The 15906-nt window shown below is 50.0% G+C and overlaps 1 protein-coding gene across 1 annotated transcript; it reads right to left on the bottom strand.

Moving 5' to 3' along the window:
• Positions 1 to 1520: 1520 nt before the first annotated feature.
• Positions 1521 to 3641, bottom strand: LOC149359618 (scoloptoxin SSD14-like). The gene has a single exon (XM_089567714.1). The coding sequence runs from the start codon at positions 3639 to 3641 to the stop codon at positions 1521 to 1523; it is 2121 nt and encodes a 706-aa protein (XP_089423840.1).
• Positions 3642 to 15906: the final 12265 nt, after the last annotated feature.

The following is a 15906-nucleotide window of genomic DNA, read 5'->3' as shown; positions in this document are numbered from 1 at the left end:
CAGAGCACTGGGCGAATCTTTCCTTATCTAACGACTTGAATGGGCGACGAGTTCTCTCTTGACCATCCGGATCTCTGTTTTGGACTAATAGTTTCCGCTTATCTAGGTCCTGGTCGTTTTATCAATATTTATTTCCACCTTTGCATACTTAGTCTAAGAATGTGCGTTAGCCTTCCCTCTAAAACGCGTCAGTTCTTTTCAGTTTATGCTTCGGAGATCAAGATGGGTAACTAATTTACGAATGAATGGCTTTACACCGGTGCTCCGAGTAAGAATGAGTGATGCTGAGTAGTTTCCAAGCGATTTTTCGGGTGACGACAACCCGCTATACGCACGACGAAGTCATGGGAGTGATAGGAAAGAACCGTTGCATAGGCGGTATTCCGATCACTTCGCGTAGACTGGATCGCGTCGGAAACCGCGTACCTTTACGACAAATACGAAAACGGCATAAGGTGCGCCTTTCACCCACGACTGAGAAAATGTGACAAGAAATGTATAATTTACGCGACAGCGTATGCAGCTCGTTTGGTCGAAAAGCCGTAGCCGTGAACGAGGGTTGACAGGAAGGCCTCAGAAACATGCATGACGGAAATATTCTCAGAAGAATCAAATGAGATTCAGTTGGGTTCGCACCCAAGCCTTCTGCATGCCAGGCGGCCACGCAACGCGAATGTCACAATGGTTTTTTTTTTGTTCCTTATTGTTTTGCTGCAACTACAAAAAACACCCCAACCGTGTCGGTTGCTATATGACATCAAAATTTCGTTGGTTCAAGCGTGTTAGCGGAGCACGAAGTGAATTTCTTGTGTTGTGTATGACAGTAAGGTTTATTGGGGATGTGCACTGATGCTATAGTAATAAAGAAATAAAAAAGAAAAGGCGTTATCATGTCAGCTCTTGAGGCGAAGCTTTAACATCCTCCTAATTTTTGACAATACACTGCCCTCCTACCTCAATGGTCAGTGCCTGCAGGTTTTTTGAACACTGTTTTGATAATGTCCAGAAATTCATTGCGCAAATAGGACACCTCCCTCCGAGAGTCAATCATTAATTAACTCCTGTGCTCGAGGCTGGCAGGCTGGATATGAGCATATACCACATTGGCGGGATACTGCCTACTCTTTTCTTGCTTTGCTGGTCACCCACAGTAGCGCTGACTGCGGTGCAGTTTGCGAAACAAAGGCGATGGCTCAGCAATCGCGAATTATTTCTTTTATTTTCCGTATGTATGAAGAAACTTTCGCTCTCAGCATTTGGTTGTTTCGACGTCCAGTCAATCTGCGACACGAGTGTAACGTGCACCACATCGTGGAACTGCAGCCTAATACCCAATTCACAGAGAAACCGTGGTAGGTAACAATAAAAAGGCGCCGACAATTTTTTTCGGCCTTTCAGTGACAAGAGGGGATATTTTAATATACATATTCTTCATTCAATAAGCGCAATTTACTTTATGCGGATGGTAGAATCTGTCCTTAACTTCACTCATCTATTCCTGTGAATGAACACAGGCACCGCTAGCGCAGCGGTCCCCCGTCCAGTCCTCCGTCGCCCATGGTGCGGAAGTCGTACGAGCCGCTGTATGCAACGTTCGGCCCGACGCGGCACAGGGCGATGACGTCGCCTTGCGAGTCGTCGGGTGAAACACTGTGGCCGTGCTTCCCGAGCCACCAAACAATGTCCTTGTCCGCGAAATCCTCGTGCTTGACCACGTTGTCCGGCACGAGCTGGTTGTGTAGGCGCCCGGCGTCGATGGCCTGCTTCACCGTGTGGCCCATCCACAGAGACCGGATGAGCACCTGAGACAGGGAGGTGGCGATTCTAGCGCCGCCCGTCGCTGACCCTAAGAACTGGACGTCGCCGTTGCGGTCGACCACGACGATGGGCGATAGCGAGGACATGGGCCTCTTCCCTCCCTCGATGTCGTTTTGCTTCGCCGATGGAAGGCCGTGGACGTCTCGAGTGTTAGGCGTGGAGAAGTCATTCATTTGGTTGTTGAGCACAATTCCTGTCGACATGGATGCGACCATGGCGCCGAACTCGGTGTTGATGGAGCTGACGAGGACAATGGCATCGCCGTCGGGGCCCACGATGCATATCTGCCCGGAGCCGTGGTCGTCGACGCTACCTGCCACGAAGCCGTAATCAGCGGGATCCTTGTGCGGCTTGTCGGCGATCTTCTGATGCGCTATCTGCTCGGCTGCCTCGCGGCTCGTCAGGCCACGCAGCAGGGAGCCAATCTTCATCTTCAGTGGGTCTCCGAGGAGCGGGCGTTGAGCGAAGGCGAATTTGAAAGCCTCGACGACACTGTGCCAGGTTTTGGCGTCGTCACGCAGAGCAGAGCCGGCCCGAAATTTATCCACGATGGAGACCACGAAGGCGGTGACCACTCCACCCGAAGGTGGGGGTGGCGTGAAGAGCTGTTCACTGTCGGATAGCGGTATGGTCAGCGCATTTGTCACCGAGGGCTCATAGTTCTGTAGGTCGGCCATGGTAATATATTTGGAGCCGCCTTTGTTTATGTCTCTCACGATGGCTGCCGCTAGTGGGCCCATGGACAAAGAACTTCCCCGCAGAGGATTTTCGGAGATATTCCTGAGTGTTTCGGCCAGGATCTTATTCTGGAACAGATCTCCTTCCACATAAAGCTTACTCGTGGCAGTGTTAAAGAACACGCTCTTGATTGTCTTGGTGTATTCTTCGGTGATGGCCGAGGCATGATCTTTGATCGCTTTAGCCAGTGACGCAGTCACCTTGAAGCCGCTGTCGGCGTATTCGATGGCTTTGGCGAAGAGCGCCTTCCACGGAACCTGAGTGCCCGTCAAGTTAAGCAGTGCTTCGTAGCCACGCAGCTCGCCAAATACAGCTACTGCCAAAAATCCTTCGAGCGAGGCGTTGACACTGTTTTGGTACATGTCTGGAAACGCAGTCGATGGAGCCACTTCCCTGGCAACCACAGCTTTGGCCTCCTTGGTTCGCCTGTTGTAGTACGTCGCGAAGAAGCCGCCGCCGAGGCCACAGCGGTGGGGCATCACGACGCAGACGCAGAGGATTGTGGCCACGGCCGCGTCTCCGATGGTTCCGTTCATGTCGAACATCCTCCGGGGCACAGCCTCGCAGAGCTTCGAGCCGGTGACAGCCATCCAGCCGCCGAAGGAGGCCATCGGCGTTGGGGAAACGAAGCGCGGCTGCCGCTCTACGCCGTGCTGGCGCATGGAGAAGGCGACGTACAAGATGGTGCCTATGAACGCCCCGCCCAGCGCAACCATGACGGACAGCAGCACGCCGGCTTTGAAGCCTGCACTTCTGTGGCCTCCTTCGTGGGGCTTCTTGTGTGTGGACCCGCTCATGGTGAACATCTTGTACTCGCTCACCCTGCTCAGGCTCCTGCTCATCTTTCTGCTCATCCTTCTGTCGGCATTCGTAGGCCCGGCGCCCTCGGGTCCGTGGGAGGGCTGCGCCGCGCCGTCCGGGCTCTCTTGCGCCGGCTGCCCAGGGGAGACCGCATCGGTGGATGCCTCAGGACGAGCAGCTGCATGCCCGGTGACCTTGGCCGGCTCGTCGCCCGGCTTGCGCGATTGCCTGCGATCCTTGAGGGCCCTCTTGGCGACCGACGACTTGCGCCGATCGCGGTTCATGTTGCCGCTTGCTGTCGTGGCTCGCTTTCCACCTGCGTCCTCTACGCTGCTCCTATCTGGCTTCTTCCTCTTTCGCCTCTTGATGTGCGGTCTGGGCGCGTGGCGGTGCCAGCCTACGGACTGGTTATGACTCAGCGCCAGTTTTCGGTTCTCGCGAGCAGTTTTCTGTGTAATCGCATTTTTGCGCTGTGTTTATAATTTACTGGCCAATATGAAAATATACTTGTGCACTACAAACGTCAAATGGCCATAACGCAGTCTTATTCATAGTTTTTGAAGAACAGGAGTAGGATGAGGAGGAGGAGGAAAAACACCTATTTTCGGTAAAGGGCTACAAGTTATTTCATATCATCACATGTTAAACAAGTGCGTTTTCAATGCGTACCTGGACATTGCTCTACTGCATCTAATGTGATCGCTGACTTTTTAGCAGCCTACACTATGTGGTCGTGTGGTCACGTTTATTCTAAACGCTGTGCACATGGCAATAATTCAGGGGGCACTTTGACTGTCTAAAGTGCCTAGAGGCGAAAGCGTTTTCCGCACCACTTTCGCTGCTTCTGTGGCACTGGTGGCGTCACATATAATTGAGTATTATTTACTAAGTGATGACAAATTACTAATTAATGGTTAATTACTCATTAATGCCTGTATACTAATTAACTGCTAATTAATAATGCTTAAGCTTCGACTTTAGGAGTGGAACGCGACAGCGTGTTGTAGCGCTGCCACGGAGTCCACGGAACGCCACCACCTGTTCGGCGCGATGCCTTGCCCTTTGAACGCAACGCTTTTTGAGGAAAGGAAATGGCGCAGTAATTCTCTGTCATCTCGGTGGACACCTGAACCGCACCGTAGAGGAAGGGAGGAAGTGGGAGTGAAAGAAGACAAAGAGGGCCCGTAATGAAGAAAATGGAAATTGCATTTGAGGAAAGGAAATTACGCAGTAACTGTCTCACATATCTCGGTGGACACCCGTCAAAATTCAGTGTGTCACTTTCTTGACCTAAAGTGTGGTCACTGATGTGTGGTTAAGATGTTAAGCTTCGCCTCTAAGTAGTAGTAGTAGTAGAAAACTTTTATTTAGATCTTTTAAGAGATTCGCGGATTCGAAGCCTCCGTCGTCTTTCGTGGAGCCGGCGACTTGAGGCTTCTCTTCAGCAAGGTTGGGCCCCTAGTCCAGGGCTCCACTGAGTCGCGCTGCATCAGTAGCGTGCCGCACTAAGGCCCTTTGGGCCGTGAGCTCGCTGCTGGTGAGCCGGCTCTCCCATTGCTCCGCACTCGGGAATTCGTGTTGGTGGAATGCTTTATTTCGTTCGCACTCCCATGTGATGTGGTATAGTGTGGGTGTGTCGCCGCACCAGGGGCAGTTTGCTCTGTATTGTGTTGGTGACATCTTGTTATAGATGTACAAGTTGGGGAAGGAGTTTGTTTGTAGCCTACGCCAGCCGACTGCTTCCTCCCTCGTGAGGGCTTTGTGTGGTGGTGGGTACTTGAATCTAGTCCCTCTGTATAGCCTCTAAGAGTGGAACGCGACAGCGTCTTGCAACGCTTCCAGGAGTCCAAAGAACGCCATCGCCCATTCGGTTCTATGCCTCGCTCGTCGGTAAATTGGTTTTTGAGGAAAGGAAATGTATCTCTCTCATATCTCGGTGGACACCTAAACCTCGCCGGAAGGGAAGGGAGGAGGATGAGAGCGAGGGAAGACACCGTATTCACTAGGCGCGCCTTTGTTCGTTCCAAACCAACGAGCTGGCATGGCGGAGTGGATAGCATGCTCGCCTCGCACACCGAAGACCGGGGTTCGATTCCCGAGCTCGACCGATTTCCAACTCGGTTTTATTTATTTATATGGCCTGACTAGGAAAGTTAATTAGGCTAATTGGATAATTAAGCAATTAACTAAGCTCAGTCCCACTTACTTTGAGAGAGAGAGAGAAAACTTTATTTACAGAGGAATTCGGGGCACGCCCCAGGGTCCCCGCACGACCCCACTGCACTCAAGTGTTTATGTTCCGAAGGTCCATAACACTGGCAGCACGGCCGGTGGCGATGGTCTGCACGGCCGGGTCCTCCGAGCGCAGCAGGGTCTCCCAGTCCTCCCAGGTCTTGAGGTTCTCTAGGTCCCGCGGGGGAGGGTCCGCCGGGCAGAGGGAAATGATGTGGAGGGAAGAGGCGAAGGGTTCTGGGCATAGAGTGCATGCCGGAGTGGGGAAGGAGGGATGATAATGGGCTAGGGTAAGGGGTGAAAGGAGTGTGTGTGTCTGTAGTCTGCGCCAGAGTGTTGCGTGTTTGTTATCTAGGGAGGGGAGGGGTGGGGCGGGGGGTAGAGCTGGCTTAAGGCTCTGTGCGCCTGGGTCAGCTCACTGAATGAGTGCATGCGCTCCTTCGTGAATACCCGATCAGAGGCCACCTGAGCCCGGTTTAAAGAAACTAAGGGTAAAAGGTTGGCGGCCTCGTTTCCGGGATTCCCGGAGTGCGCGGGCACCCATATTAGCTCCACCTGGCGGGGCGGGGGGGCATCGGGCGAGTCCAGTATGCCAAAAGCAGGGACAAGGACTCGGCCTCGAGCAAAATTTAGAATCGCAGTTTTAGAATCGCTTAAAATGTACCGGGCTTCCGTGCGGGTTATAGCAAGGGCAATGGCGGCTTCCTCTGCAGCCTCTGGGGACGTGTCTGGAGGGAGAGGTAGTGTGAGGAGGGCGGATAAAGAGGAGTCCACCACAGCTGCTGTCGTTTCATCACCCGTGCAGGCAGCGTCCACCCACACGGCGACCGGCTGGGGGCCGTACGCTCGATGGAGTGCCTTCGCACGGGCTCTGCGGCGCTGCTCATTGTGGGACGGGTGCATATTCCTCGGGAGCGGCCTGATGAGGAGCTCTCGGTGAAGGGATCGTGGGATGGCGAGGAGGGTTGTGTCGTTGGCCGGTATTTTGATTCCGAGGGTGTCTAGGATATACCGACCTGTGGAGGTTTGTGTGAGCCTGATGTATTGGGCCTGTCGGTGGGCCTCCACCAGTTCCCCGATCGTATTGTGGAGGCCCAGGCCTAGTAATCTGTCTGTGGGTGTGTTGAGGGGAAGGTGAAGTGTTACCTTGAATGCCTTGCGAATCAAAGCATCCAAAGCGTTTATGTCATGTTTGGGTAGGTGTAAGTATGGGGTAGTGTACAGCACACGGCTGAGGACAAAGGCATGAATGAGGCGACATAGGTCGCGCTCCTTCATGCCTCTATGACGTCCCGAAACCCTGCGGATGAGGTGCGATATCGCGCCTACAACCTGCTTGAGTTTCTTGAGGGTGGTGGTGTTTTTGCCATCGTTCTGGATGTGCAGGCCCAATACACGGAGTGTTCCAACCTCAGGTACCGGGTCACCATTCAGTTCAATGGCAATGGGGGAGCGGGGGCAGCGGTGGTTCTTAGGCCGGATGAGGAAGAGTTCGGACTTCTCTGGGGAGCAAGACAGTCCGATGGTCCGTGCGTAATTTTGGGTGAGGGTGGCTGCTTCCTGTAAGGTGTTCTCTATGTCTCCGTCACTGCCGTGAGTGGTCCGCAGGGTGATATCGTCGGCATAAAGAGTGTGCTTCAGGTGGGGAATAGTGCCCAATTTTCGGGCGAGGGGGATGAGAGTAATGTTAAAGAGAAAGGGGGAAAGGACGGACCCTTGAGGGGTGCCGATACTCTTACTTGGAGCATCACTATACGATCTCTTCAATTGGTTGCATGGTTACTAGCCAAAGTACAATTGGCATCGTTTGAAATTCGCGCACTGTGACGTCACGACCGTTTCGACCAATTGAAAAGCGTGACATTTCTGTCGATAACTGCTGCTTACAATGATGAGACTTTAAAGGCTTCCGCCTTAGCCCACTTTCAGTGTTTCCTGCATCTGCACTCCTTAAGTCATGAGCCTATCCTTGCTAGGACGGATTTTCAGCATTTAAGCATCTCCTTGGACCGTCCGCTTATACAATTCTCGGCAATGCGAAGTGTCCACGACGCTCTTGCGCTACAGGTTATCATGATTAAATCTTTATTTGTGCCACTCAGGGTTTTCTATTTCAAACCTTCGCTGAAAACACTAATTTTCAAGTACGTCCTGCAATCCGTGGCAAGAAATTAAAAGAGAAAGAATGGAGACCTTGGTTCACGGACAGCGCGTCTCTCAATTCTGATTGAAAAGATGCACCTGAAAAGTGTTATTGTAGCCTAAGGTGTGTTCTCTACTGCGGTGGTCGGATTGTCACACTTGCGTGGTGTCTTAATTACACTTGACGAATTCACTGATGTGGGCTTCTCGGGGGCGACTTAGTGATATTGTTGCTGCTGGGTAACTGCAAATTACAAAAAAAATAAAAACTCATGAAATCTTTCTGTACAACAAGCCCAACTTTCAGTTCTTCTCTATTTAATTATAAGCGGCTGTTACCAGTCGTCTACCAGGCCAACTGGTTTTTGCGACAACCTGCGCGACTCTTCAAGCCAAATGACTTTTAAATTTCCTGGACCTCAAATCGGGCTCATGGGGGCCTTAGACTTTCCGAAAATTGCAATACCCCACAATTTGCCTTTATCTAGCCCTTCTTCCTCTACTTTTACTATTTCGTTGCTATGTAGGGCCTTACAGTGGCCTGTCGGTAATTGCTCTTCCTGAGCCACTGATTTTATTGACGGTTGCTGCAACACCTGTCCGCAGATCCATGATGATGATTATGACGGATTTTATAGAACAGTGGTAGAGCAGCGATCAATCCAGTGTCCTCTAAAAACTGAAAGAGTGATTGCGACACTGACAGCGATTAATGTCTTGAGCGCTCATGGTACACGATGCGCGAGGCGTCGTCCAAGGAAACGTTCAGTCTTCTCAGGTTTTCCAGGAGTGTCTCACGCTCGGCACAAAAAAGTGGGCACGCTAAAACGAAATTGTTCCCATCACCCACAGCATCCAGATTACGCGCAGCACAGGTGAGGTGGCGCAGTGAATCAGATGTATCCATACGGTTGTACAGGCAGAGTTGATGCGCATTAGATGCAAGAGAGTAGCTCTGTTGTGCGATGAGCATCGGGTAAAGGAACGGAGGTGCGGAGGGGGTCCCAGTGCGGAAAAGTTTTGCACCATTATCACTGGCCATTGCACGGTCGGTTAAACGCGTGTCTTCCTGCAAACCATAGAGACTCATGATTCTGTCTGTCTACCAGCCTGCACTAGAGCGTCTGCAACAAGAGACACCCGTTGATCATTTTGTCTTTCCACTAAAACCAGGCTGAGGAAGCTACAGTTCAAATGATTTGCAGTTTGCTTCCACTGGCTACCATCTCACGTTGGAGTCGGTGGTAACACGGCGGCAGCTGTAACTTCTTGGCCAAAAGCCCGGTCATATCCAAAAGCAGTGGCTGTCGCAAAGGACGAGAACATCGTTGCTGTGGCGTCGGTTTATAAGATGTCGCTTGTTCAACCGCTTTGGCATCGCAGAAATCCTTCTCGCAAATCCTGTTCTTGGATCACCCGAAATCCTCGACCTGTCGCCATAAATAACGAACTGACTGGGTCTCAGTGTTCATTAAATTCTACATTTCACTCAAAAAAGCACTGAATCATCAAACATTACAGAAACGTGAAATATTCTGCGAATGAAAATTAACTTCTTTTTTTAGAGCCGCCTCTTTATGCAATTATCTTAAACACTAAATTTAAGCAAATTGGTTGACATTCACAATGATTCGTTGCATGTCTGACCGGTCCGAACATTTCAGTTGACAGATCGATCACCTAACGAGAAATACGTCTTATCCGCATAGCTAAACTTTTCGATGACAACTGGTAAACGAATGGTGCAGCACTTAAACAGCGCTTATTGAAAAAGCCTATAGCTACTCTAATGCCATCGCCACACCACTCTGTTCTCTCGATTCCAGCGTTATCTAATCTGGAGATTGCTCACAGTTTGCTGAAACGGCCGCAGTAAAGATTCATATCCGCTTCAGCTGCAACTGTACACCTGCTCTGTTGCTCTCCGCGTCCTTCATAGATCAATGTTCTCAGAGAGAGAAAAACTTTCAGATGTGCAAAGGTTTCCACTCTTCCTTCCCTTAGAAAAAACTAATACGTTTTGAATGTGCGGCGGGATATTTATATTATATTTTAAACATATTTTGTACTCATGAATACACTAAAGATATGTACGCTATAGGTTCCTGAAATTTAGTATTTTTAAAATTGGCCAAAAATACCCCACTTAAAGAATACTTTGAGCACGTTTGAAATACGTGAAAAATATGTGTGCCGTCTTAGTATCTTGCCAATGTATTAAAAGTGTACTTTCGTCAATATTAAATGAATTCGTCCGAAGTATACTTTAATTCTAACAAACCGGCAGTCCATTTAAACGTATTTGCAGCACACTTCCAGCTGCCGTAGAACAGTCTAGTGCTCGAAATCGCGTTTCGAGAAATGTTATTTCTGTATTGGCAATGTATTTGAAGTGTACTTTCGTAAATATGCAATTAATTCGTCCGAAATATTCTTCAATTCTAACAAACGGGCGGTCTGCTTAGCATTCAAGCGTACGTTGTACAATCTAATTGCTCGAACTCGAGTTTCGGAAAATCGCATTTGGATGTTAGCTATGTAAAGTGTACTTTCGTAAATATACGCAGTTATTTCGTCCAAAGTATACTTAATTTCTAACAAACGGGTAGTCCGCGTAAACATATTTGCATCAGACTTCAAGCTACCATGGAACAATCTATGGCTATGAAAACTCTCCCTTTCCTGTCGTCCTTTCGTATATGGTAACTTCTATCAGGAGGGCAGTCACCATTTATTTACACTACGTGTGGAGAACGTGACATCATTATACCGGCAAGGATGCCAAAATTACCGGAACATGCCAGCGAAAAGGACCCCACTGGCAAGGCCAACCGGCTCCCTTAGACGCCCGTGTATTTGTTAGTTGACAGTTACACTCCTCACCTGTGCCTGACGCAAGTTACGACCAGCAATTCGGTTCTAGATCACCCCCAGATTCGAACGAGACCAGTACGGCACTTGTGGCACTTGTGGGGTAGTTTGGGGGCCCACAGTGTGCGCGACAAACGCCTCCCCTGCAAGATAATGCATCGTCTCTGGGTAGGTATATAACGCAAGTCAGGCATGGTGCTTGTCGGAGCTCTTCTTGTTTGCTGGCGTCACACTCCGTCGGCACAGGCTGTGTAGCGACATCTTTCACGTTCCAATTCTGTAACGTGACCTTGCTATGTCACAGTCCTCTTGATTGATCGTAACTCCGCGTCCTCTCACGGATGGGCTTCTTACGCTTATCGCTTACAGCCGCGTCAGTGATTAGTTCAGACGTTGAAAGCATTTATTCGTCATATTCGGTGAAGCCGACAAGTGACCTTTTTTAAACAGCCGAAGTGAATATATTTTTCAGGCATTAAATGCATATTTTAGTCTTTTTTTAACGTAGTCTAATCTATTTAGTGTACATATTAGTATATTTTTAATGCATTATAAATATACTAAGCGGGCAAAAGTTTATTTTTGACGTATATATAAGAACGTTCAAAATATTATTCCTACTATAATTAGAAAGCGTCCGTAGTGCAATTTAAGCATAGGGATAAAAATACGAAATAAATATGAAATTAATAAAATATGTTCGGAATACATCTTTATCACATCCTTTTTTCGCTAATGGTTGTTATGTGCCAAGGATAGATGTTCTTTTTTGCATACATTTCTGGCACCTAATTACTATTATTACTATGCATTACTGAAAACAATGCAACATAGTGGACTTTTACAGGTCCTGTCTGCAGGGCGGTCTGGAAACTAACACATCAGTCGAAATTGGCCAACGTATAGCATGCAAAGTCCCCCTGTATGTACAAATGTATTGTGAAAGCAATGTGTTTGCGCTGAATCTGCGTGACGTATTCCTTTTCTGACCGCCGCCAGGCCACTAGGAAAACTCTTGGCTGAAGGATCCAGTTGTGACCGAGCTTAAAATTTCCAATAACAGTGCATTACCTCCCCGCAGAAGTGGCAACAGCATGAAGAAAAACTGGCTGGCATTGCAAGCCGTATTTCCAAAGCGCGTGCCCTTGCAGAACCGCCTCACGTCGTAGGCTTACATTATTTCCCTCGCGATGAAAGAACCAGAGCGCCATCACGTGCGGTCGTCCTTCCAGAAAAGTGCATCCTGTTCCCTGTCAGGAAATGTCAAGTTTCGAAAGCGAAATAACAGCCCGATCAGTCGAGTCAATCAGCGCGAGCGTTTTCGAATCGGAGCAATGTTTGCTTCCATCTACAGGTCTGGAGTGGCCCCTTGGGCGCCGCGAAGCTGGTCGTGTACACCGCCAAGACATGCTGTGGGGTGCTCTTTGGTGCGATGGACTCGAGGGCACTCAAAACGTATTAGCCTTCTGACCCAGGATAAGCGGGACTGAAGGTCGAGTCAATAAAGTTCTCTTTCGTAACAGCGGCGACTGAGCGCTTGTGATGCGTGTGCGCGTTCTGCAAGCCCTCCACACGGCGCCACGGCATGATGGAATGCATAGAGAGCTTCTCAGCTGAGCTGCTTGAGTGATGAGTCGAGCAAATACTCATCCTGAGCCTCGTACTTGGCCGCGGGAAGACGATAAAAAACATGCGCAAGAAATGCAGATATGTCAATATGTGATTCCATAAGAACGAACAAGCGAGGAGTGATTCACAAGTGGAGTGGAAGTACGGGCGCTTTCACACGTCTGGAAAGCATGGGGGCACAGTGGCATGCGTATTCTTGAAATAGGTAAGGATTAGTACTGGTTGCTTCTGCCACGGAGAGCACATCTCCAAGGTAGCGTTACATAGGGTGTCTTTGAAGTTCTTCGACAAATCGGTGATCCTTCAATACCGCCTGCTTGCGTTGTTAGTGATGTTTGCCGAGACTTGCCGTTTTATTTCGCCCAGTTGTGCTGTCTAGAATGTCCAGTTCCCACCTTGTTGTAAATATCAACAAGCAGGCCGAAAAGGGGCTGAAAAGAAAAGAGCTATAGCGCTTTCCATCAGCGAGAAATTTTCAGCGGGAACATTATGTAAAACTCTCTCATTTTGGAAACAGTAAGAACAAGAAATCCATCGGGCAGGTCCTGATGGTGGGCGACACAACAGACGCAAGTCCACTCTGGAGGGCAACTGTTTATGAATCTGCAGAATAGAAGACACTAGCGCGAGGTGACTGCTCTCACAACCCTGCTGTTCTCGGGCGCTCACGAGTCAACCCCACAAAACTCGACTCAGACGACTCACGCTGGCTTCTATACGGCAGTGGAGTGGAACCGTTTTTCCGACTATAATGGTGTTCAAGAGAAAAAATATATTTCGTTTACCTAAACATTGTAGTACGGATCAAGCATTTAGCATTACACCAAGCACGATTGAAGAGGTCGATCGGTTTGCGATGACCTTTTTCTGGTGGTGCTGCGCCACGTCTAAAATTCGGTCATCGCTGGGGCTGATGCTTTCACGTGCACTCAAAACATTGCGCTTCCATTCCAGCAGCTCCGGCCGCTGGTGCACATGTGCTCTTCACTTTTGAAACAGGAGATGGCCAATGAGGAGGCCCTACGCACGCAAGCACGCACGCACGCACGCACACACGCGCACAGACTTATGCCGGGGCGGCAGTTTGGAGACGAGGACAAAAGAAAACAACAGAGGTGTACACGCCCCGGCCATTTACCATCCTTGATCCCGCAAGCTTAACTGAAGCAGCGGCGGCCGCTTCCTTGGAACTTGCTCTGTTTGACACCCGCGAAGAGTGCTCGAGAGCGTCGAAGAGGTCATTCGAGGGCCATTACGTAAAGGCTGGGGGTGGGGGCCCGAGCTTTCAGGTCTTCAGGAAATGGGCTCGAAAAGCTCAAAAGTCGCCCGTTCCGGCTGCTCTGTCTTCCTTCCATTTTTTTATGTTTAATTTTTTTTGTATGTGTGCGTTTTGAAAGTTTACGAGGCCACTTAATAGGGGCCTGCGCAGGAAAACGCTCGAGCTGGGCGTAAAGCAACGGGTACTTCTTTTAAAGTCTTTGTGAGCGACCGATTTTGAAGGCTGCTCCCTTACAATTGCCTTCGGCTAGCTGCTTTCCGTCGGGCGAAACAAAGCAGTTTTGTAGTTTGTTGAGCAATGACAGATTTAATAGCTATTGAGGTATCGAGGTATGGTTCTGCATTGCCTTTTATCCCTGATATGTTTTGCCGTACTATTAGCGTGTCCCACCAGGCATCGGGTCCAGGAGCGCCGCCGCATTGCCGAAGGAGGAAGGAAACGTGGGCCGGAGACGGGGAGTAGGGGAAGTGAAGGAAAAAAACTGTATTTACATAGTTACATGATTAATTACATTATTTACAAAGAGCGGGACTGAGAATGGCTCTCAGTGGAAGGGGGACGTCTTCGTCAACCGTAGTCGACTGGAGCTAGCAGGCTTCTTTCGGTCACACTCACGGCCGAGTTAAATATCGTTCGGTTTCCCCAGATCCCTGGCTGGGGAATAATGGTCGACGAGCACTGTCCAATCGGATGGACCGAAGGGGACGTTCTTGTTACCACCCACGGCTGGGCAGGTGCGAGCTTTTCCACTCTCTCGCAGCTGGGTCGATGAGAGGGGGAGATGCCGACTCATCCAGCCCTGCGGGAAAGGAATCTCCCGAAGTCTTCCAGCAGGTGAATGAACTTGCTTCCCCGCCGATTGCTCAGAACGCGAGTCGGGGCCACTGAATTCTTCAATTATCCGCCAGCGTGACCGGCGCCGGCACGTCGCCTCCTCTGTGGTCGCTCGGACAATACCTCCGGCGCGTCCCCGGCTTTCGCCGCTATAGTGGTCATCTCCGCTGTGGTCGCTCGGACAATACCTCCGGCGCGTCCCCGGCCTTCGCCTCTATAGTGGTCACCTCCGCTCAAGGAATTTCGCTGGGGTTACTGCTGACAATGGTCCTCGACATTCCTGCTACACCAATCCGCTGAGGCTCGGAGGGGCATTCCAAGCATCCCACTTCCCATGGTCGTCGCGAGGTTGTCGGCCTTGTTGATTGTTCACGGTAGATGCCTGATCGGGCCCACGTGGTCAGAAGTACAGTCACAACAGCACGTCCGACGCCCGAAGAGGTCTCGTAGTGGTTGCAGCCAACGCTGCTGCGCGCAGAGACCTGGAGTTGTGTCCGTTCGGCTTTTGGTCACAGCTGGGCCCAAAGGTTCTTCTTGCTTCGTTGACAGCTGTAACGAGCTCAACCAGCAAAGTACAAAGCCCAACAGGCAGAAAGCGCCAAACCGACTTTAAGACCTGCCAAGCTGTCTTCGGTCAACAAAGTCTCTTTAGAGAAAATGAGCTGTCGCGTGAAATTTACGTCCTCCTCCGAAAGTCTCCAAGTTTGACCAAACCAGAATACACAGAGCTTGTTTAGCCAAAAGGGAAAAAATTCCTAAAATTTTGGGGGGGTGCCGTAGCACGGTTTTTGTCACAGAAAGCCACCTCCCGTGAGAGCACAAAGGGAAGGTGGAGCTGCTGAACATACATACAAAACAGAGAAAAAAAATGATTCCCGCTAAAGCAAAAAAAAAAGAAAATACAAATTTGCATAGCGGATTAACGTCTGGGGAGTCAGGAAAGGGCATTACACGGGAAAGCTTCGGCTGAGGCCATCAGCGTTGCCATTACTCGCACCTTTCGGCAACGCATGTGAACTGAGTCCCGCAATGCCAAGCTCCGAAATTTCGCTCTCATTTCGCATAGGAGAGTGAGATGAACAAAAGACAAAAAACAAGCATTAAACTCAATATGAGATTATGCGTCATATCCGCCCCTTGCGCGGCCGCGGTCCGACAGCTGCTTTAGCAGATGAGACATTCCATAATGCTAGGAATTCCAGCTTGCATTTCTGTACAGGAGAGTTAAATGAACAAAAGAAACAAGCATTCAACTCAAGACGAGATTATTCCTCGAATCCGTCTGCAAACGGCGTTGCGATCAGAGGAATTTACTGCTTCCTATTCTTCAGCCGCCCCCTGCGCGGCCGCGGTCCGATAGCTGCTCTAGCAGGTGCAACAGGACACAAGGCTAGGAATTTCAGCTTGGGACCCTTAACTGTTCATCGTCCAAGTCTCGCTGTTCTGAAGTTTGGCTGACGCTCAGAAAGCAGAATGCGAGAAGGGAACGAACGAGTGCGAATGGCGTGCCAGCGTATCCGTCCCTCTCGGATTGGGTTCGCGCGTTGCGTTCTCATGGCTTG

Source organism: Amblyomma mixtum, chromosome 2 (assembly GCF_055824585.1).
Source record: "Amblyomma mixtum isolate Tamu chromosome 2, ASM5582458v1, whole genome shotgun sequence".
Lineage (NCBI taxonomy): Eukaryota > Metazoa > Arthropoda > Arachnida > Ixodida > Ixodidae > Amblyomma > Amblyomma mixtum.
The sequence above is the reverse complement of the archived record's forward strand: the minus strand, read 5'-3'. Positions and strand labels throughout refer to the sequence as shown.

What these genes read in the sequence shown, in the direction of transcription:
- LOC149359618 (XM_089567714.1), bottom strand. Translation starts at nt 3,641, where the DNA reads ATGAACCGCGATCGGCGCAAGTCGTCGGTCGCCAAGAGGGCCCTCAAG.